The sequence below is a fragment of the Sapajus apella genome, unplaced genomic scaffold, assembly GCF_009761245.1.
Source record: "Sapajus apella isolate SASKATOON/1434 unplaced genomic scaffold, GSC_monkey_1.0 scaffold95, whole genome shotgun sequence".
In the NCBI taxonomy this organism is placed as follows: Eukaryota; Metazoa; Chordata; class Mammalia; order Primates; family Cebidae; genus Sapajus; species Sapajus apella.
In genome coordinates this window covers 2,153,474-2,178,203 of record NW_022437035.1, presented here as the reverse complement: position 1 = coordinate 2,178,203, position 24,730 = coordinate 2,153,474, and the positions used below count along the sequence as shown (strand labels likewise).

General features: G+C 42.7%; 1 protein-coding gene across 2 annotated transcripts in view; it reads right to left on the bottom strand.

Annotated features, from left to right (window-relative positions):
- Positions 1–24,730, bottom strand: part of GRK3 (G protein-coupled receptor kinase 3) — a 150,773-nt gene that overhangs the window by 88,572 nt on the left and 37,471 nt on the right. For both annotated transcript variants that reach the window (XM_032256697.1, XM_032256698.1), the window contains exon 2: positions 24,406–24,482. In XM_032256697.1, the coding sequence (XP_032112588.1) occupies positions 24,406–24,482 (77 nt within the window). The remainder of the gene's footprint in view (positions 1–24,405; positions 24,483–24,730) is intronic.

The window sequence follows — 24,730 nt, the reverse complement described above, 5'->3', positions numbered from 1 at the left end:
ATGGAATTCCTCACACTGTTCTTATGACTTTTCTGAGTTTGAAGTTATTTCAAATTATAATTTTAAAATGCACATCAAAATACAAAGTTATAAGAAAAGTGGCAAAATCACAAAACTCATTTGTGACTAAAATTATTGGGAAAAAGTCTAGAGAAAAATAACTGAAATTTGGCTTTTAACAATTAGAAATTTTATGTGACTTATAATAGAAATGATTGCTGTCAATTTGGCTTTTTAAATATTTATTCCTTTTATAATTAGTAATTTTCAACCCATTAAAAAACTATATATAGACTTTTGCACTGGAAGAAAATTTATAGCACTTTAAATCCTTCAACAAACACAATATAATGGAAATGCTAATATAATTTAACTAGAACAATGTTAATAAGCCTCCTTATAATTAAACTTAATTCTGAGAGGAAACATAAAGGTGTTTCAGTGGAGCAAATCAGTTACATGTTCCAAGAGTTTTCTAAAATATTTTATCCTAACAATTTGAAGATTATAATTTTCATGTATTATATTTCTCTATAGCCTTCTGAGTAAAACACCCTAAGCAAGCACACTAACTCCCATATGATTGGAAATTCCCTACATCTTATCATCCAGTATCACAACACACATCATGAGACAGCTCCACTGACCATACTAGAATTATCTCTAAACCAGGATCTCTGAACCAGCATTACAAGTTAGAACTTGTGTCTTAACTTTCCATGTGAACAAATTAACAAAATAGGTGTTAGGTTTCTCTAATATTAGCACATTTTTCCAGTTGAAAAGAAAAACCCCTTGGATTAATCTCCAGAAGTTTTTCAACTCTAAGATCCTATAACTCTAAATAAAACTAATGAAATGATAAAGTCATGTATTGAATGGTGAAAAGCACAAACATAACTAATAATCAGGAAATCAAAGAGAAGAAAATGAAATGGACAAAAACCAGCTGGTTAGTGAAAGACCTTAAAAGCCAGGGACAAACACCTGGAGAGTAATATGAAGGTCTAAGAACAAAAATTAAATTATCCAAAGAGCAGATAGATCATCAACACTCACCATAATCATGCTGTATGGAAGGATAAGAGCCCTAATAATCAAATAATCAAATTATTTTAATGCACTTTCTTATAAAGTTTCAAGTCCAACCAACCAAAAGCATTAAAATAAAACATGAAAAACCAACTATTTAAAATATTACCTTGAAATACACAATCAACCATTTTGCCAAGAGACAATGGATTCAAAAGAGCCCTAAATTATAATTTGCTTGAGAAATAAATTAGAGTTATTCATATATTTGGTGCACATTCCCTATTGATATTTTTATGTATTAGTACTGAACAATGGGAAAATTAAGCTTAAGCAACAGAATAATTAATAATAACACACAAAAAAAATCAACACTTAGGAACAAATCTAACCAGATACATGCGTGATTTGTATGCTAAAAACTACAAAATGCTAATGAACAAAATCGGAGGTGATCCAAATGAATTAAGAGAAATATCATGTTCCTGGACTGGATTGGAAGATTTGATATTGTTAAGATGGCCATTATTCCCAAATCGATGTATAGACTTAGCATGATCCGAGTCAAAAATCCACCAGAAATTTTTGTAAAAAGAAAAAAAAAAAATCAATAAACTGATTATAAAATTTATATTAAAAATGCAAAAGAACTAGAATAATAAACTTTTTGAAAATAACAAAAAGGATTCACACTATCTGGTTTCAAGATATATTACAGGCTGGGCGCTGTGGCTCACACTTGTAACCTAGCACTTTGGGAGGCCGAGGCAGGTCGATCACTTGAGGTCAGGAGTTCGAAGCCAGCCTGGCCAATATGGTGAAACCCTGTCTTTACTAAAAATAGAAAAAAAGTTAGCCAGGAGTGGTGGCAGACACCTGTAATCCCAGCCACTGGGGAGGCTGAGGCGGGAGAATTGCTTGAACCTGGGAGGCAGAGGTTGCAGTGAGCCAAGATCATGCCACTACACTCCAGCCTGGGCAACAAAGCGAGAATCTGTCACAAAATAAATAAATAAATAAACACATAGATCAATGAAACAGAGTATAGTCCAGAAATAGATCAACATATACCTAAGCAACTGATTTTTCACCAAGGTGCAAGGATGATTCAATGAGGAGAAGAAAGCCTTTTCAACAAATGGTGCTGGAATGACTGAACGTCTCTGTGGTTCTGAACCTTTCTGTGGTTACACAACATTCTTTACTAATGAAAATAGGGGAAATTGTAGTTGACAAATAAAAACGCAAACTCATAAAGAAAGAAAAAAAGCATACAGATATAAAACCTGAAAACTCCTGTAAGATGTCATCCATCCTGGCTGGGGATTATTAACTTACATTCCCAATGAACAATTCTCTGCTTTTTTGCTTCTAAGTTCCAATAGGAGCAAAAAAAACATAAATCAAAGTGAGTAGTCAGTTAACTATAATCATCTATTCTACAGAAGCCTTAAATATATTTTTATTTAACTCTACTTTTCAAAGTGGAACTTTTACTTCTTGACTTAAAACTTGACAGGAGGAGAAAATAATAAATGAAATGTCATTTGGGAATATTGTAAATAGGTGGATCTTCTTCTAAAGCCCAAGTCCTCAATCCTGCCCCCAAATTAAATTCAACATACATGTGTTCTTCCAAAATATCAACAAAATATTCCTAGATTAATTAATGGGATCATTCAAAGATAATGCAGAGATTCTGAGCCATGAATATTAAGAGTCCAATAGACAAAAGCACAAATTGAAATGAATGTGGCCAAAGAAAAATTCATGGAATGTTCTAAGCAATTGGCTCTTAACTCAGAAAGGAACAGCGAGAACTGGGACTGGGAGAGAAATGCAAGAATGTAGTGGTGAGAAAATTCTATCAACTCCTTCCAGTGGTTGGATTGCTTTCAGCCTTTTAAAACCATTATATAATGACAGAAAAGTAAAAATTTCTGACTTTGCCACCAGGCTAATACTCCTCTCCAGACTGCAGTCATTTTTGTCATTCATCACAGTTCTCTGCACAGCATACAGTAAACAAACTGACTGTTAAAGTAACAGAGATTTAAAATAAATTAAAATGAAATCGAAATATTATTCAAATAAGACATATGACTTAAACATTTTCCAGAGACTTCTCTAAGAACGAATATTACAACTGGCATTACGGAAATCAGGGTCTGAGTATACGGCACAAATTATCCATCCACCTCTCAGGACAAAATGGGGGCGGGGAGGTTGTAAATATGCTCAGTCTAACCATAATTTTAACAAGGAAGAAACAGAATAAGAGCCAACTAATCGATACACATGAGTTTGCTTTGTGATAATTCATCTGGCTATGAACTCATGATTTCAGCACTTTTCTATATGCATGTTTTATTAAATCAATAAAAGTTTACCAAACACAAGAGAATCAGCCAGTATTTATGGCATGATGCTATACTGTAAAACGAAGTCGTCCTCAATGCAGTTGTCATCTAATTGCAGAGCCTGAGAGCTACACACAAAATGATAGCACTTACTTGTCTTGTATTAAGTGCCAAATTCCCGTGGTAGAGGAGAAATGCTAAAACATGTTGCTTCCTTAGATGACAGCACCAGCATCCTCACTAAGCTCCCAGCCACCTGCCGTCCTTCCTTCCAATGCATCCTTCATGCGACTCACATCAGATCTGGATCTGATCACGCACGACACTTCCTTGCTTTGAAACTTTCCATGGGTGTCACAGAGGGTGTTGGATGAGACGCTCATGCTATTGCAATGCACACCACGCTCTGTCCCTTACCTCTACCATGCAAATGCACTGGCACGGACCCGACCTGCCCACCAACCCGCCAGGTGTCCCTTACGACTTACAGTCCCTTTGCACATAGTTGGGAGAAAAGACATCTAAGTCATCATTGACTTCTTAACCGCCCTGGCCCACAGGTGACATACCCCACTTTTCTGAAAAGATGGCAGAAACTACTAACAGTGGTTGGCTGGGGGGAGATGGTGGTTCCAGAGGGTTCCAGCACCCACAGCTCCACGTACTGTATTAACCTATTTACCGTAAATCCCGCCTCTGTATCTTCACAGGGACTCCTCCATCTCAGCACCCACCCTCTGTTCATCAATCCCCTGGCAATTCTCTGCCATCCACTCATCTACTCCCTTTCCCACGAGCCTCTTTTCCTCCAGGCTTGACCTGGTTAACACCCACTACACCTTTAGGACTTCAAGCAAGCACTACAGAAAGCAGTAAACTTAGAAGGCCGCTCCCCCAGGTGAGGCAGAGTTGCCCCTTCTATGCTCCCATAGCACTGGGTTTTTTTTTCAGAGCATGATCCAACTTTATTACAATTATTTTTTTTTATTTTATGAATGAATAATATGGTTCAAAATTGTTAAAATATATTTTAAAAGTTTTCCTCTCTTTCCTGCCCTTTGTTTGGCCAGTCATGTACCACCACCATCACCCCCAAGGCACCTGCTGTTACTATTTTCTTCCATCTTTTCAAGGAAGTGGGGGATGTCACCACTGGGCCATGGTTGTGAAGAATCAATGTGACAGCTCTCTGCAAGGGACTCCAAATCCTAAGGGACACCAGTGCCACAAGATGGAAGAGCTCAGTGTATGGAGAAAAGCCTCACGCTGATCTGTAACAACCTCTTACAAATGTTACAGGCTTGTGACAACCTGTGTGACAAGCACTGTGACCAAATGCGGAAGAACATTCCCTGTGTACACCCCTGACATTCTGGAGTTTCCCTGTTACAGGTGTTTGTGTTACCTTCGAATACAATATAAAAGCAAGTGCAAATATGAACTCTAATTTTGCACCGTACTCGATATGCACTGTCAACATCAGCCTTTTTTCCAAAACACTGTGCCTTGGAGATCTTTCTCTACCAGGCAGGGGGAGCCACTTGATTCCCTTTCACAACCACACGGCAGTCCATCCTACAGCACAATGTAATTTACGTAGCTTGCTCTCCAACGATGAATATGTGGGCGGTGCCAAATATTTTGCTTTTACAAATCTGCTGCAATAAATCCCCCTCTACATGCATTGTTTATCATGTATTCAGGAACACTTGCAGGATACCTTCCTCAGAGTAAAACTTGTAAGTTCATGGGGACGCCTTGTTATTTCAGTAGGCACGGCCTCATTAGCCTCTGCCGGAGTGGCACCTATTTATACTCCCACCAGCAACGGAGAAAGATGCCCAGTTGGAAACCCAATGCCACACCAAAAGTGGGTTCTTTAACTCTGGGCTTTTTATCAATTTGAAAGATAATAAAATAACATTTCAGAGCAACTTTGTGTTTCTCTTTATTTTTGAATAACACTGAAGATCTTTTCTTAGGTTTAAGTTCCATCTGTTTCCCCGTTTTAATGGCCTGTCTCTCAATAGCGTTTGCCCATTTTTACCCTGGGTGATGGGGCTTTTGCTTAGAAGTTTCTAGGGCTTTTTTCGATATTGAGACGTGCAAGTCAACACTGTTGCTCAAGGAATATTCCGGCTGCCCACCTCTCAGGTACTTGGTCGGGCCCATGTGAGGGATCCGTGAGCCAGCTCCTGGTTCCTTGTCCTTCCTGGCATGGATAGAAATACCCCTAGCATTCTCCTCTTAAATATGACACTGGCCTTTCAAATAGACAGCTTGCATCACGTTAAGGAAAGACATCTCTTCCAAGTTCAGTAAGTAGCGGCGGGTTCCTCATTTGTCTCGCTGACTAGGCTGTGGGCTACAAGAGGGAAGTGGTCCGTTTTTGTTTATTTTTCTCCGTAATCCCTAGCACAATGGCCAGTACTTAATCAGTTCAATGAATGCTGGATAAATTTACTTAAGGGAATATCAGCACGGTTGGGGTGCAGCCACAGATGGTTTCAGGAAGATGTTAAGTGCAAGCTAGACTTGGAGAGATTAATGAGCTACAGAGGGTCAGGGGAGAGGATGAACCAGCACTCAGAGGCAGGAAATGTAGCTTGAGGTAAGGAAAGAGTGCGACTTCAATTTAAGCAGAGCAAGTTCCTACAGGGAAGAGGTGGAAGGTATGCCTTATTACGTCAAGGAGGCTCCGGGAGGGGTGGCCTTCAGCCTCCAGGCTAAGGGATCCCGTCTCAGGAATTCCGATACTCACTATTTATCAGTTACATAATACTCTGCTTGCTGAAAGCTTCGAATGCCAAAAGCCCTGCTGGGGAATCGTTTTTGGAAGCGGGCAATTGTTTCATAAAAAATAAAAACTCCACTCTTGAGTCCAGCTCTGAGGATTTTAGAGCAGAAACTCTTTCTCCCCAACACGGAGTCCCAGAGCGAGGCTGAAGGCCGGTGTTATGCATTTTTACCCCTTCTCCTTCCCCAGGGCACTCTGCAATATGATGCTTACCTGCCATGACACCTGTCCCCAGATGACCCTTGCATCCTCTTCCCTGTCCCTTACCTCACCTAAAATAGGTACTTGGTGTCAATACCCACATACTAATAGTGCCTGCCTACCTTCACCCCACTGAATATTTCAATTAGAATGTGAAGATGTTATCAAAAGCCTTCAAGACTCAAAAGACTAAACTGGTAATAGTGGAACACCAGGTGGTATGGGTGCCACTGCCAACCCGCTGGGGGTGCAGGTTAGCCCTGACTGTGTAATGATCTTCACACCTGCAACCTGCTGCTATGCCGCTCCAACCAGCTTGTGGCTGAAGCTGCTTTTCATATTTACTCTGAAATCTAAAGCATACAAAATAACTACTTGCTAGAGCAATCAGGTGCTTTCTGTGATTATTTTGCCCAATTCCTTTTAACTTACAATCAACTGAATATAGTAATGTGTCAATTACATAACAGAGGTATTTTTTTAAAGTCATCTGGTAAGTTGTGAATACCTCTAGTGAGATTTCACTCTGAATGTTTTAAAGGGAGTAATACCCAGTGCCTTAATACCATCCCAGAAGTGGAGATATCTCCAGTGGAAATCAAGTTGGCTCAATCAGTGAACACTCCCCCCCACTCCCTGTGTACAAGGGAAGGGCACGTGGAAACAGCTGCTACTCCCTGATCCCTACTGTAAACAGCTGCCCAAAGGATCCCTCCGTTTCCAGATATTCATCCTATCACCCATTCCAACAGTGCACAGACATCTGCAAGTCCTCTGGTAAGACCGCTTGGAGGTGTGTGGAGTAAGACTTCACACTAAGAGAATCATCATCTAGTACACACTCTTTATGTCAAACGCTGCAAATAACAGTTTGATGCTAACGGCAGTTGAAATCATTGTGTGTGGAAACAGAAAGTCAACCAAAAAAGAAGAGTCAGTTCCTCAGATGTGCAAAATACTGAACGAGAAGCTTTAGAATCACAAAGAGAAAACAGCGTCAGAGATGAGCTTTGATCTCATGGATCAGTTGAGAAAATTAAAGCAGCACCTCATAGTACTACATTTTCCACAATAAGTGCCAAATGAATGCCACAGACAATGAGTAGAACAGGAACATCAGAAGAGATTATTCATAGTCAGAAATCAGGGTTTTAAGCTAATCCTTGAATGGCGAATCTTTGAGAAGAGCATACAAAAGAAGGCCTTCCACAGAGGGAGGCAGACTGTGAAAGCAGATGCGGGGTGCCAGAAGCACGATGCATGTCCACAATGAACGCTGAAATTCACAATGAATGCTGAAATTCACAATGAACGCTGAAATTTAAAGATGAGGGAAAAAAGATGGAGGCAAGTTCTGGATGCCTGAGTGACAGTAACCAGCTAACTGCACCCTGTGTGGGGGCTTAGGAAAGCTTCGGAATGCAATCACACTGTGATGAGACCATGTTGTCAGACTGCCAGATAACAGAAAAAGGGCTGCAGATTGGAAGTGCCTGATCCTGACACCTGGCCAGAGGTTACGCTTCCAAGCAAAAATGAAGTTTAACAAAAGGGCGGCTGAGTGCAGTGGCTCACACCTATAATCCCAGCACTTTGGGAGGCTGAGGTGGGCAGATCACGTGGTTTGGAGATCGAGACCAGCCTGACCAACATGGTGAAACCGTCTCTGCTAAAAATACAAAAATTAGCTGGGCGTGGTGGTAGGCACGGTAATCCCAGCTACTCTGGAGGCTGAGGCAGGAGAACTGCTTAAACCTGGGAGGCAAAGATTGCAGTGAGCCGACATCACACCACTGCACTCCAGCCTGGTGACAGAGGGAGACTCCATCTCAAAAAAAAAAAAGGCGCGGGGGTGGTGGCTGGAGAAAGAAAAAATGGGATGGCCAGTTAGGAAGGTCCTGAACTATCTGGGTCAGGGTAATCATGGCATAACTGAGGTGGCTGTGGTGGAATTGGAAGATGATGGGGCAGAAGAGACAAGGACGGGAAGGCATCAGCAAGGCTTCAGAGCTTTGGATCCTGGGCAGCTTGGAGAACAGTGGTGCCATTAGAGTCAAGAGAAAGGGAGGAAAGGGTACCAGGTGTGTGTGCGCGTGTGTGTGTGCACGTGTGTGTGTGTGCACGCATACAGGTGTGTAGGTTTCTTAGTTTGCATTTTCCTGGTCAGGGAGGAGGTGACTGGTGAGGTACTGGATCAGATCGTTCATTATGAAATGAACCACGACACTGAAACGCGCTGGCTCACTCAGGCTGCACCAAAGCTGTGGCATCAGGTAGGTGCAGAGGTTACTTGTGGGAAGGGACAGGTGCAAACAAGGACGCAGGAGACAGAGAGGAGCACAGCGAGCCAAAAGCAGGACCTGGCAAGGTCCTGGGAACTAGGAAAGGCTGATGCCATCACAGCCACTGCATCACTCTGTCTCATCATTTCATCTTTCTGCACATTAGCTAACTCCTCTCCTTCCATAGTTTTGAATAATTTTTAAAAATATGGCCGAACACAGTGGCTTACACCCGTAATCCAGCCCTTTGGGAGGCTGAGGCAGGCAGATTGTTTTGAGCTCAGGAGTATGAGACCAGCCTGGACAACACGGAGAAACCCCGTCTCTAAAAAAATACAAAAATTAGCCATGTGCGGTGGTGCGCACCTGTGGTTCCAGCTACTCAGGAGGCTGAGGCTGGAGAATCACTTGAACCCGGGAGGCAAAGCTTGCTGTGAGCTGAGATCGCGCCACTGCACTCCAGCCTGGGTGACAGAGTAAGACCCAGTCTCAAAAAAACAAAAAGAAAGAAAATATGCTTTACAGAACGTATTTATTCCCTTAAATTATAGAAACTTTGTATACACTTACCCCAGACTATGGCACTGAACTTCTCCTTGAGCCTTCTCTTCCCTCTCCCCACATTTATCAGCCAAGCCATTCAGTTCTGGCTCCAGAACACATCCCAGGCCATGCATCCTTGCATTTCTGCTGCTCTTACTCTTAGAAAAGCCACCTTTGGCGACTTCCTAAATGGGACAGGGGTCTCCAGATTCTTCTTCCGGTTTCCATGCTCCTACTCTGACCCCAGCAATTCATTCTTCATAAAGAGGCGAGAATGATCTTAAAACACACATCGATCTGGCCAGAACCCACCAGAGCTTCCCGTTATACTCAAAACACTGGCTCCTGTGCACCTCCCTACCTCCCCACCTCTCTCTCATCGGGTGCTGCCCACGTTGGCCTTCTGGCAGTTTCTGAAACACACCGAGCTCTCTCCTGTCCCGGCTGATGACGACCCTGCTCCCCCGATGACATCCTCAAAGAAACGTCTCCTAAACAATTAGCCTAAGTAAGCGCTACTCGGTCTCCTTCCTGTCCCAGCTCTTCATGATCCCACTGCACAGCAGATGCTAGGACCTGGCTGACACCCTCACCCACTGAGTGGGCTGATCCCTGCATCCTGCCCAAGGTCAGTGGGATGGGTGGCCGCTGGGATGGGTGGTCGCATTCCAGAGCCTGCTGCACCCCACAAGCTGTGTGGTTCTACCAGCTCACTTCCTGCCAGTGTTCCTTAGTTTCCTCATCAGGCAAATGAAGGGGCTGGACTGCATAAATTCTGGAGTTTCACTCAGGCCTAACATTCTGTGGTTTCATGAATTCAAGTGGGGTCAGTTTTGGTTTCCCTTGCTGCTGGTGATCTTACTGCTATTTTGACACAGAGAGAATGGCAAAAAAAAAAAAAAAAAAAAAAAAAAAAAAAGGCAAAGGATGTCAACAGGACACAATTGGAAAAACTGGTTATTTTACCAAGGCCTTAACTGAAACAGTGTGTTTCCCTTTAAGGAATCAAGCTTAACATGCAGAGCCAGTAAAAGCCCCTTGGGGAGAACTGGCCTCATACCTTGTCTACACAGTCCCCGCACAGGGTTCCTAACCTGTGGTCAGTAAAGAAAGTCACTTTTCTAACAGGTCTGGCAGCTCCGAGTTTATCTTGGGATCTCAAGAGGAGAGGATCACTCAATTCACAAACCCATGGCTGGGCTTGACTTTAAAGGTCTTATCTAAGATTCCCTGTGGGCCGGGCGAGGTGGCTCACATCTGTAATCCCAGCACTTTGGGAGGCGGAGGCAGGCAGATCGCCTGAGGTCAGCAGTTCGAGACCAGCCTGACCAACATGGAGAAACCCCGTCTCTACTAAAAATATAAAAAATTAGCTGGGCGTGGGGTAGCACACCTGTAATCCCAGCTACTCAGGAGGCTGAGGCAGGAGAATCGCTTGAACCTGGGAGGCGGAGGTTGCAGTAAGCCGAGATCATGCCATTGCACTTCAGCCTGGGCAACAAGAGTGAAGCTCTGTCTCAAAAATAAATAAATAAATATATATATATATATGAATGATTCCTTGTGGAATAGAGTTTCATCAAATCCAAAAGGCCTATGTAAAAATAAATGTTTTTGCTGCACTTTATGCAAATAATCAGGCCAAGTATAAGACTAAAGTTTATTTGTAATTAGTTTTTACCAAAAATGAGGACTGGGGAGAAAAATTTTGCTCCAAAGATTACCACACATTTGTCATTAAATTCTAGTCTCATTAATGGTTTTTAAGCTTTCTGCCTACATTTTAGACTAACCCTGCTTATTCCTGTCAATCAAGTGGTGATCTTCTGAGCTTGCTTTTTAAAAAAAGGAAGGGTAATGTAAAAATGTGAAACAGTATGCTAGTTCTGGGCAATTATCTTGCAAATTCTGCCAGGTAGTGAAAGTGGGTAAGGCACCCATAACCTGGAGGTTTCTTTGTTTGGGCAAATAAAACCAGGGAACTTCACAGACCCCCAAAGGGGAATTCTATATGTTGGCAAGTAAAATTTTAGATGGAAATTACCTACCACACCACACTTGTGGGAACTGCTGACCTCACTCTACTATTTGCAATAGGGTTATACATGGTACTCCCTTCTAACCGAAATACTGGACAGAGTTTCCATTGCTATTGTATTTTGCTTAATTATTATCATTATAGCAGGGATAATCGTTAATAACAGAAAGGAAGCATGAACGTTTTATTGTCACTGAGTCTGCTAGGACTTTTTACTGGGTCTAATGATGCACCTTTTTTTTTTTTTTTTTTTTTTTGGGAGGGAGTCTTGCTCTGTCACCCAGGTTAGAGTGCAGTGGTGCGATCTTGGCTCACTGCAACCTCTGCCTCCCGGGTTCAAGGAATTCTCCTGCCTCAGCCTCCCGAGTACCTGGGATTACAGGCACCCACCACCGCGCCCAGCTAATTTTTGTATTTTTAGTAGAGATGTGGTTTCACCATCTCGGGCAGGCTGGTCTCAAACTCCTGACCTCGTGATCCACCCACCTCGGCCTCCTAAAGTGCTAGGATTACAGGCATGAGCCATGGCACCCAGCCTAGTGATGCACTTTTAAACGAAACATGCTACTTTTGGATTAACACCTCTAACATAGTAAAGAAAAATCTATAGGTACTTAAAAATCAAATCAAAATGATTGACAGGCTCAGGGGAAATGCCGGCTTCAGCCCCGAGTGGCTACAATTCCTCTTTAATGAATTCCAGTCTTCTTTATAGAATTCGTTCACCCCTTTATTAAGCTCTCTCTCACTTGTATGTCTTGTATTAATATTCGTACCCTGGATACTCAATACTATAACTTGAATGTTTCTTCTCGCCTAGAAGCAATCAAATTCCAAATGGTGCTGTAAACTGAATCACACATAGACACGCCATTCTTCCGAGGACCCTTAGATGGACCCCAGGAGGTGCCCTAGCTGCGGTTCCCCAATCCACATCCCTTCTCAGCAGGAAGTAGCCAGAAAGAGTCATCGCCCTAAACCTCCTAACAGCAGTTACTGTGGCATCTCCACAGGGGGGAACGTTGTTGAAGTTACTAAGAAATTATTTTAGGCAGATAGAGAGAAAAAGGGGTCCTTGGGAAGTTTTCATTTTTTAAAGCATCTCCAGAAAAGTTTCTGGTAAAGCCCCTGCCCTTAGAGCCAGGCGGGTAACTTTGATATGTAAATGCAGGTCATGAGAAACTGAGTCCACCCAACAGGTGGTACCAGGAAAGCCTCCTTGCCCTTGCCCCACAAGTTCCTGGCAACATGGCTACCCCCACAAATCCCGATGCCTGTAGAATATCCTGGTGCCCTGCATTTGCATATTAAAAGGCCAGGGTGGGAGGGCCAGCTTTTTCATGGGCTACATGAATGACATGTCTGGTCAAACCAATCCCATGAGCCCTATGCAAATCAGACACCACCCTCCTCCAGCCTCTATACACGGGGCAGGTTTCTGCCCCACTTGGGGTCCCTCTCTGCTTTGGAGTGTCCCTCCCTCTGTCTCTGTACAGGGGAGCTTCTTCCTTCTCCCTTCCTTCTTGTCCCTTCTTGCCTAAACTCTCGGCTCCTTAAAACCAAAAAAAAAAAAAAAAAGAAGAAGAAGAAGAAGAAAAAAAGGCAAAAGAAAGGAAGAGTAAAGGAAGGAAAGCAGGGAGCAGGAGAGAGTAAAGGAAGAGAGAAGTGGGAGAGAGGGGGAGACGGAACCACTTTTGTGGGAAATGAATCATAACGCTTTCTCCTGGCAACAGCAGCTACCTCAGGAAGAAACCAACCACTTCATGGACGCTCCAGCACCACTTAACCTGACTCTCCTGCTGCCCCTTAAGACATTTCGAAAACTTAGTTTAGTAGGGCTCGGTGCCTCATAATCCCAGCATTTTGGGAGGCTAGCGGGGAAGATCGCTTGAAGCCAGGAGTCTGAAACAGCCTAGGCAACACAGCCAGATCCTGTCTCTACAAACAAAGGCCGGGCGCGGTGGCTCACGCCTGTAATCCCAGCACTTTGGGAGGCCGAGGCGGGTGGATCACGAGGTCAAGAGATCGAGACCATCCTGGTCAACATGGTGAAACCCCGTCTCTACTAAAAATACAAAAAATTAGCTGGGCATGGTGGCATGTGCCTGTAATCCCAGCTACTCCGGAGGCTGAGGCAGGAGAATTGCCTGAACCCAGGAGGTGGAGGTTGCGGTGAGCCGAGATCGCGCCATGGCACTCCAGCCTGGGTAACAAGAGCGAAACTCCGTCTCAAAAAACAAAAACAACAACAAAAAAAAAAAAACACTAGCCAGGTATGACGGTACACGACTCTACTCTGGAGGCTAAGATGGGAAGATCGCGTGATTCCAGGAGTTCAAAGCAACAGTGAGCTATGATCGCGCCACTAAACTCCAGCTTGGGTAATAGAACAAGACCCTCTCTCAAAAACAAAAACCAAAAAAAACTCCTTACTCACCTTCGTGTAGTGGTCAAAAGCTTTAGCTTGGAGTGTGGCAGACTACAACCAGCTCAGCCCACCACCACGTGTAAGGCACCAGACAAATCCCTTCACCTCTGAGGCTCGGCTCCTTGCCTGTAAAAGGCGGCCAAGCATGACCTGCACAGGGTCATTCCGTAGACGACCTGAGAGCGCATAGGTAGAGCACTGAGCACCAAGGGGCTCAATAACTGTTATCCTCACCGCAAACTGTACGGATACAGTCTTTTCTAAAGCTTCTTAGACGTGCCTGCGCTGTTATGGGTAACCTGGAAGCAACCATCATATTTGTACTGCACTAGGAAGTTATAACAAAGGCGTTATGTCTAAGATTTGACTGGGAGTCTCAGTTTCAAACATTTAACCGATTTTCCCACCAAGAGCCAAATATTTTATTTCAAAAAGGAACTTCTACTTCAAGAGCGTAATGCGATAATAAGGGCCGGACTCAATGTCTCACCATAAACAACCAGGAAGTGTGACAAACACGTTCTATGAACCTGTTTTCAGACATGGAAAGGGCTGTGGTCTTTCAGAGAAGGAAAATAAACCAGGAGGATCCCAGGCGGGGCCAGCTCTTGGCCTGGAGGTCCCTTCTGAACTGCAGCGCTAGGAGGGGGACCCAAGCAGACCATGGTGCTCTTGCTGAGGTGAGGGCATCAAGACTTCAGGGACGCTGACGTTCCTGGAAACACCAGAAAACTAAATAATGAGATGAAGAGGGACGGTGAGTAAGCCAGCGTGGCCACAACCTAACACATCAAAGTACATTCAATTCAAAAGACAACAGGAAAAGGAGAACAAAAGAACAGACAGAAAACAGTGAGGAGGATGGGGGCTCAAGTCCAACTATTCTGATAGCTAATTGTAAATGATCTAAAAATTCGAATGAAATAACAGGGATTGTTAGTCTGGGTTTAAAAAACAGTCTTAAGCAGATTCTGCCTGTAACAAACACACTTTAAATAGAGACACTTTCAAATGAAAGAATGGAGGAGATGTACCATGCCAACACTAACGTCAAGAAAGCTGGAGTGACTAAATCAATATTAGACAAAGTAGACACCAGAGCAATATACTGCCAGGATAAAAGACATTTCATTGTGATAAATGAGTCAATTCCTCAAAAAGACATCACAAGCGTAATGTGTGCGCACCTGTCAGAGAGGATCCAGCAATTCCTCTCCCAGGTATTTACCAAAGAGAAATGACAGTGTACCTTCGCAAGGCTTGTGTATAAATGCCTGTAGCTGCTTTATTCATAACTTCCCCACACTGGAAACAATTCCAGTGTCCACAGACAAGTGAACTGTGTTAAGTACACATAAAAGAATAATATTCAGCAATAAACAGAAACAAAATCATGGCTGGGCATGTTGGCTCATCCCTGTCATCCTAGCACTTTGGGAGGCCGAGGCAGGTGAATCTCTTGAGGTCAGGAGTTCAAGACCAGTTTGGCCAACATGACGAAACCCCACCTCTACTAAAAATACGAAAATTAGCCAGGCATGGTGGAAGGTGCCTGTACTCCCAGCTACTCGGGAGAATGAGGTACGAGAATCGCTTGAACCCAGGAGGCGGAGGTTGCAGTGAGCCAGGATCATGCCACTGCCCTCCAGCCTGGGTAACAAAGCGAGATTCCCTCTCAAAAAAACCAAGAAGAAAAATCTGATACGGGAGCAACAGTATGGAAGCATCTCAAGAATATTATGCTGAGCCAAGTAAACCAGACATGAAAGAGCATGTATTGCTTGAATCCATTTATATGAAGTTCTAGAAAAGGTGAATGTAATCTATTGTGACTAAAAGCAGATCCGTGGCTGCCCAGGGCTGGGGCGAGTTGAACCCAAAGGGCAAGACTATACTTTTTGAAGTTATGGAAATGCATATTAGGGAAATGCATATTATGCATCAACTACATTGTTTTAAAAAGAACACAGCACAGAGCACATTTCTTAGTAAACAAGAAAAAAAATAAGTAACCTTGGATTCTTATATTTGGTACCGCATGAATAAGAAATCAGGTATCTTCTGAAAATAAACTAAAAGGCAACAATGAAAGAAAGGGCCAGGGTGAGTGTTCCCAGCAAGGTATTCCATTTCAAGTTCTCTTCTGTCACCAAGTCTGAACTCACTTGCTGGCTGAAAAGTAGAAGCCACAAAACAGCTAATTTCAAGCTTCTTAAATAGCCATCAATTATAAGATAAGGAGGTGAATTCCTAAAGAGCACACTCCAAACACCGACAATGATTTAAACTAAAAGAAAATATTTCTCTGGAGAGTAAGTGCATCATCGTACAAGGTAAGAATATTTGCTTCTTTAAAAAGTTGTCCCAGTTTCTCTTTCTGTGTTCCAATGTTATAAACGGTCTCTCTCGGGGCCGAGAAGGACTCTCTGTCCCAGCTGGGATTTCACTCCTGACTCACACCCTTAAGAATCTTCTCTGTTCATCTAGCAAAGAGCTATCGGTGTCAGGCTAAAGCTCTTAGCTTAATGCTGACCTCAAAGCATCAGGTAAGAATGCAGAGGAGGTGTGACAATGCACCAGCAAATGGCCCACTCTGCACATCATGTTACTTTAATTCCAAGAGGCATAAACAACATCATCCTCCTGTACTCTCAGCCTCTCCTTTATCTTTGGCCCTAACTGGATCTGAGGACACAGTGTCCCCAGCAGGCCGCTTCTCCCTGCAACCCTTTTTTTGTGCTGAAACATAATTTCTTACAAATCTATCGGCTCTATCTTCAAAATTGAGAATTCCATGACTTCCCTTTGCTTCCATGGTTACCCCACTGGTCCCACATCATCTCTCACAGCCTCTAGCTTTCCAAGCGGCCTCTGAAATGGTATGGATTTGTATCCATGCCCAAATCATGTGGGAGGAAGGGCCTGGTGGGAGGTGACCGGATCACGGGGGCGGATTTCCTCCTGGCTGTTCTCATTTTAATCTCATAGATTAAGATCCCACATTTGCTAATATTGCTAGAGCATACAATTATTTTTCCTAAAATATGTGGACCCTGGCAGAGAGAGAGCTACAAAGCTGAGTTTAGCGGCAGAGGCTGGCTGATCAGCAAGGCTTGCCTCTTGGCTAAGCGTTCCCCACATTTGCCTTAGGATTTAAATTCCTGCCGCAGGAAAATGACCAGGAGGCTGTTTTGGGTATCTCAGGGGCTCCTTGGAGATAGTAAACACACTTAGCAACTGTTCAATACTGGAATGCCAGAGGTGTGTGGGCTTCCCACACAGACTTTGCTACCCATCTTTGGCAGAAAGAGCCGGCTAGGGATGGGTCTCTTCTATGGCTTGATTGTCTTGTCTTCTCCATGTGCCTTTTTGTTTAATGAGACATTCCTAGTGAAGGACTCAAACATATTTGATTGAATGTCTCCTTCAGCAAACCACATGAAGTAGACCAGCTACAGAGAGATCTCTGTGCACAGCTGCCAAATCCTGGATTTTAGTATCATTATATAGGAATCAAAAGTATACAGTTGATATGTCATTTTTTCTTAAGAACTTCACATGCATGCTAATTTCCACACTAAATTTTGCTGGTTATAGGCAGAAAAAGCATATGACTTCCAACTTAGGCTCTGCCACTTGGGAGTTGTGCAAACTTGATCACATCATTTTACCAGCACATCACTGAAGTATCTAGTACACCGGTAGCATCGCTGTCTTAAACTAATAGTAATTCTACTTATCGACTAATAGTATTCTAATCACACGATCAGAAGAGATCAGGGAAAATTAAGTAGTAAAAATTAATCAGATAGTAGATGGTCGTGCACAGTGGGTCACACCTGTAATCCCAGCACTTTGGGAGGCTGAGATGGGTGGATCTCTTGAGCCCAGGAATTCAAGGTCAGCCTGGGCAACATGGCAATTCCTTGTCTCTATAAAAAAAACACAAAAATTAGCCACACGTGTTGGTACGTGCCTGTGCCTGTAGTCCTAGCTACTTGGAAGGCTGAGGGAGGAGGATTGCTTGAACCAGGAGGTCGGGGCTGCACTGAGCTGAGACTACACTGCATTTCTAGCCTGGGCCACACAGTGAGACCTGTGTCAACAAATAAATAAGTAACATTTAAAAAAAATAAAAAACAATATATTTGCTAGCCAGGAAATCAGCAATCCTATAGTTTCTAGTAATTGGTAGATGTTAAAGGATTGCGTTATTCCAACAAAGTGTAGCTTTTCTGAATTCTTTTTTTGGGAGGGATGATAATTATGGCTGATCTTAGAACTTGAATAATAATTTTAAAAAGGAAAGCCAGCCCTAATAAGCCAGGTTTAAAAAAAAAAAAAAAAAAAAAGACAACCAAATTTTCCCATAGAACTGATTTAGCCTTTTTCTGCTCTTTTTATCTTTTTTTAACCCAAATCTCTCAGATGTCCCAAATGTTCAGCGGTGCAGAGGCTGCACTGTGGGGGCACGTGGGGGCATGTGGCGGCTCCCAGCCTGGGCAGACCCCAGCACCAGGAGCTGATGCCCAGACTTGCTTAGTCCGACACAGATGATGAAGTCCCCTGAAAAGACTGCCTTGCCACTAGGTTTGTAAGTAACAGCTTTTCCCTCTGCCCTGATGTCTTTCCTCTCTGGGTAGCATTTTTCTTAGGAAACCCAAGTTGAAACTGTGCAGAGGCTGTGACCCTAAGTCACCCAGGCTCCCCGTACTGCTTGCACCCTGTCACTGCGCTGCCTCTTCAACGGAAAACCCAATTAGCCGTGCTAAGTGCAGTGTTGATCTCTGCTGTCTGAAAGTTTACACGGCTCTTTCACTCTTTCTCTCGCTAAAAGTCTCCACAAAGGCATGGATAATGGATGCAGAACTGAATAGGACCCCAGGTTTTTCTTCTCTGAGGCTGTGGCTGCTCTGGTTGGAGAAGTCTCACAGATCAGATAAGACAGGGTGGAAACTGACTGTGTCACTGTCAATCAGGGGATCTGTCGGGGGAAGCCCTTCACTGTGACAGAAATGAACACTTGCAAACAAAGGTGGGAACGAGGACAACAAAGGTGAGGCTGGTTCCCAGGTTAAGGTTTTCCTCTCTACAACCTTCTCCAAGATTGCTCTACTTGCTGTAATTTAACCCCAACCTTTGAATACAAAGCTGCTGATTTACACAGCTGTTAACCAACTATGTTATATTTAGATCATTAAACATGTCAAGCAATAATTTCACAAATTATGAAACCGACTGGCAACTTTATTCATTGAAACTGACAAAAAGAAGTAATCCTAAAATGTGTTAGTGTGAGTTATGTTTTTTAATATGTTGGGGCTTTTTTATCATTACCAAATTTTTAAAATAGGCATCTATGGTATATCTACATCCATCTTTATTGTGATAGGGACTGCTCAGAATTTTTTTTTTAAAAAAAGGACTCTTAAAGGACTCACAGCAGGTCCATTTCTTATGCCTTGGCCCTAAATGTCAAATATAATTTATGTATTCTTTCTAGGTAAATGTTCTTGGAAATCATGCTAAATATGTTTGAGACCAACTGAAAAAACATTTAATAAATTAAAGTGAAAAGTAAAACTTGAAAGGAAATAAAAGGCTCCAGACTGGAAACAAAGAAGTAAAACTGTTTTTATTCAATAGGATTCCACACATAAAAAATCCTAAGGAATACACACACACACACACACACATGCACATGCATGCACACCTTACTAGAACTGATAAACTAGTTCAGGAAGATCACCAGATACAAGATCACTACACAAAAATTCATTCTATTTCCATATACTAGCAATGAACAACCAAAATTAAAATAAAGAAAACAATATATTCACAATAGCACCAAAAATATTAAAATACTTAGGAATAAATTTAATGAGAAACACGAGGTCAAATACCCACATGCCAAAAAGATACACTTAGGCCTTGCCTTACACCATAGGCAAAAATTTACTCAAAATCTTCCACAGACCGAAATATAAGAGCTAGAACAATAAAACTGCCAGAAGAAAACCTTTGTGAATTTGGCAGGCAAAAAGCTCTTAAATATGACACCAAAGTTTGAGTCATAAAAGAAAAAAAATGTATAAATTGGACTTCAAAATCAAAACCTGTGCTTCAAAAGTCACCATTAGGAAAATGAAAAAGAGGCTGGATTCCAGCCACCAACCAGAGGAAAATATTTGTAAAACGTACAGAAACAACAAATAGCATAGATGAAGACAATCCAACTTTCAGGATGGATAAGAGATTTAAACAGAAATTTCACTAAAGGAGATATATAAATAACCAGTTCGCATAGACATGCTTAATACCATTAACTATTAGGGAAATACACATCAAAACCACGATAAGATACCACTTCCTATCCATTCAGACGGATATAATTTTTAAAAAGGTAAGTATTGATGAGGATATGCTAAACCTGGAATGCTCATAAATTGATGGTGGGAATGTAAAATAGTACAGCCACTCTGGAAAGCAATTTGGTGATTTCTTAAAAAGTTAAACACGAATTTGCCATACAACCCAGCAATTCTACTCCTACACAAAGACTCAAGAGGCAATAAAAACGTATGTCCATAAAATACTTGTACACAAATGTTTATAGTAGCATTGCTCATACCAGGCAAAAAGTGAAATATCCAAATGCTCATCAACTGCTGAATGAACAAAGTGTGCTCTGCAGGCTGGGTACTGTACTGTGGCTCACACCAGTAATCCAGCACTTTGGGAGGCTGAGGCGGGTGGATCGCTTGAGGTCAGGAGTTCGAGACCAGCCTGGGGCAACATAGTGAGACCTTCGTCTCTTCTAAAAATACAGAAATTAGCTGGGCGTGATGGCATGCGCCTGCAGTTCCAGCTACTCAGGAGGCTGAGCCATGTGACTCATTTGAACCCAGGAGATAGAGGTAGCAGTGAGCAGAGAGATTACGCCACTGCTCTTCAGCTTGGGTAACAGAGCAAGGCTCTGTCTCAACAACAACAACAACAAAAAAATGTGCTCTGTCCATAATATGGAATGCTATTTAGCAGCAAAAAGGAACGATGTACAGATACACACAGCAACATGGATTAACTTCAAAAACCTTATGCTAAGTTAAAGAAGCCAGACGCAAGAGATTACCAGCTTTATACCGTATAATTCCATTTTTATGAAATGTCTAGAAAAGGCAGATGGAGAGAGACAGGGAGATGAGTGTTTAGTCTGGGGCTGAGGACAGGAGCAGAGTAACGACAAAAGGGCAGGAAGGATCTTTTGGAGGCATGGAAATGTTTGTAAATTGTATTGTGGTAACGGTTGTACTGTAGAAATTTACCAAAACCAGCAAACAATCTATTTACAATGGGCGAATGGCATATACTTGTTTTGCATTCTGAGGGTTGGTTTCTGAGACAGCATCTTGCTCTGTTGCCCAAGCTGGAGAGCAGTGGTGCAATCATGACTCACCAAAGCCTTGAAAAATTAGTTGGGTGTGGTGGTACACACCTGAAATCCCAGCTACTCAGGAGGCTGAGGCACGAGAATTGCTTGAGCCTGAAGGCAGAAGTTGCCGTGAGCAGAGATTATGCCACTGCATTCCAGCCTGAGTGCAGAGCGAGACTCTGTCCCAAAACATAAGTTAAAAAAAAGAAATTTTTTTAATGTTTAAAATGATATCATTAAGAAGCAGAAAGAAAAGTCCAGAATGTGGAACATTCTACAACACATTGGACTCAGTTTCTTCAGTAAGTCAATGACCTGTGCATGTGTTGGGGGGGGCAATGCGGGGGAACTGTTCTAGATTACAAGAAATATTATCACCAATTACAAGAACAGTATTTGAATGTTGATTCAAATCAAGAGTAAAAAAAGAAAAGTTAATCAGAGAAATTGGACAATAAACTCGGTATTAGAGTACACTAAGAATCATGGCAAATTCCATGTTTGGGGTAAAAGTATTGAGGTTGTATAAGAAAGCATGCATACCTTTTAGAGATGCACATAGAACTAAGTGTTGTGACTACTTTGTTAATTAGTTCAGCAACCACAAAAAAAGACGAGATGGGAAAACAATGTCTAGCAAAATGGTGAAACAGATCAGATCAAGGTGATGTAAACATATGTGTGTATATATACACACACACACACATATATACATACATATGGGGTAATTATTCTAGTCTAGTTGTTTTTAATGTAAACGATTTCACGTAAGAGCTGCCATTCATTGAGCATCTGCTGAGAGCCGACCGTCATGTTAAGGGCTTCCTGTGCACCACCAGCTAAATCCTCTCAACAGCCTCATGGCTCAGAACTCTTGTGATCCCTACTATCATAGATAAAAAGCAATGAAAGAATTACCACGTCGGGGTGTAGCCAAACAATGTGCTGGTTCGGCAAAGCCTCAGGGGTCAAGTAAATGAAAGACCACCAGGGTTTTCACTTCGACAACAATTTTTACCAGTGGGCCACAGTACACATTGGAGGGCAGTCCCCAAGTCCTGTGGTTGATCCTGTGTGTCAGGGACCTTGGTAGGTAATAAAAGAGGGAAAAGGAGGCAGACAGAGGGTGAAACAGAATAAGATGGCCAGCAAAACGATGAGGGAAGAGGGGATGAAAGACGGCGAGGGGAAAGAGTAAGGCAGGAACACATGCAGTCAGTGACGGAAGGCACAGTGGAACCTGGAAAAGGAAGACCTGGAGTGTCAGACACATTTACTCCCACCATGGCCCACCTTCCACTCTCCCCCAGTCCCCGAGACTAGGCAGGAAGTGAGACTGCTACAGAGGAAGACAAAGACCAGGCCCACAGCACGAGACAGCTCTGTCAAAACATAATTACACGTGGTGATGCGCGCTCTCCCTAAGCCGCCGACCAGCCACTATTCTTTCCTGTCACCATGACATTCCCAAGCTCAAACTCAGCTTCTCCTGACCAGATCCAAGCTCACAAATTGAAGGGAAGAGAAGAAGAAATTATTTAAACAGTGTTTAACAGCTTGAGATAAAATTCACAGCCCATCAGCACCCAGTGAGGCTGCTCTCAGGGAAGAATCTGTGCAGCTGAGATACTGGACCCCAGTAACGCCACTGGGTGCTCAGGTCAGAGCCTCCCGGTGCCAGGGTCAGGAAAGGTTTTAATCCAAACAATGGGAAATACACGTCTGGGGGTGCTGTATGTATATTTGGGGGAACTGTAGACAGGAAAGGAGATACAGAAGGGAGACAGAAGAACAGAAAACACAAAAGAAGAATCCTCGATGCATTTCAGAAACTGGAATGGGAGCTGAAGGGGAAAGCAGACTGATGTTCTGATCCGTGCAAACACCAGAATGAACCTTGAAGGCCTTATGCTGAGGACGCAAAAGGCCACACAGTGTATGATTCCCTTCCTGTGGCGTGTCCAACATAAGCAAATCCATGGAGGCAGAAGCTCGATTCGTGGTTGCCAGGAGCTGAGGGAGGGCGGAGTGGAGAAGGACCGCTAATGGGTACAAGTTCTTTTTGGAGTGACGAAAACATTCTAAAATTAGATCGTGCAGATGGGTGTATGACGGTGAATACACAAAAAGTCACTCAACTGTTTACTTTCAATGCGTGGGTTGTATGCCATATGAAATATACCTCAATCAATCCACAAAAAATAAATTAAAAAAATTTTTAGCTAGCAAATGAAAAGATAAATAATTCCTTTTCCCTCCGCTCCCAGAGATACAGAGTTTCTCTCTCTGATTATCATGAGCTTTACTTTGTTTCTTAGTACAAAATCAGAAGCAAAGGAGAACATCTGTGCAGCTCACAGCTAACCACACACCATGAAAATAACGAGAAGCCATGAGAACTAATGATATGAAAGCCAAACTCTTTTATCTGTTCCCCAACCAGCTCCTGAGGAACAGGCAAAGACCAGTCGCTTTCCACACGCAGCCCTCGGGCACAGACAGACCACACGTCATCCGCTTTTCCAAATCACTGCATCCACCTTTGCCTCGCTGTACTTCCTGGGTGACCAACGAATCTCTACCTGCCGAAGACCGCCTTCATAGACAGGCTACTTTTTGTAAACCAGAGAAAGTGGTTTACAAAACTCCAAAGACTTTCTGTACCAGTTTCTACTGGTAATTATTTCATTATTTACTGGTTATTATTTTATTATCAGAGTAAAAAAGAAGAAGCGGGAATCAGAACAAGTCACTTCACCTCCCTGTGTCTACCTCTCCTCATCAGCAAACAAAAGGGCAAGCCCAGAAATATCTCGAAGAATAAGCAGTCTGGAAGGGATCTATCAGTCTACGTCTATCAATCATGGAAACACAGCACAAATTAAGTTGTAGGGAACTTTAATTTCTTGGAATTTTCATAAAGTAATTTCCTCCAGCCATAAAATAATTTTAAAACTATGATGCATAGCTCCCCAGCAAACCACCTCAGTAACCCATGAGGCAGGCAAGGCGCAAGGAAAAGAAAGAAGTATCCTGTTTTCTTACATTCAGCACCGCTGATTTCATGTAAAAATCCTAGAACTGCTCATTTCCCAAGAGCTTATCATAGAGCTTGTTACCAGGAATATAAGCCATCATTAAATACCTTATTAATTACATGAAATTTCCTTTATTCTCAGCTGCAGCTATAGAAGATATAACACATTGGGGGGGGTACATTCATATATCACTATAGCATTGCCCAATTTCATCACTAAAATTATAGTATGCCAAAGGAACAAGCAGGACTTACCAATTTTCTGATTGAAAATCTTGTCAAAGGTTATTTCGTTTCTCTCTGCGAGATACTTCTGCATCACACTCCGGATACTGGAAGGGAAGAGTGACACATTTTTAACAATGCAACCTACATGGTGAGTAACCATCCGCAGAATGAAAGAGATATGGGTGTCTTGACTCAAAGACCAAAGGGTCTCCTGACCAGCTTTACAAGAGACCCTTCTTACATGAAATGCAGACTAGCCTAAAAGCTGGAAACGCCAGAGCCTTAGCCACCATCCCCTCCTGTGACACAGGACCAACCTTACTCACAGAAACTCAACTGCAGAAAATAAGGG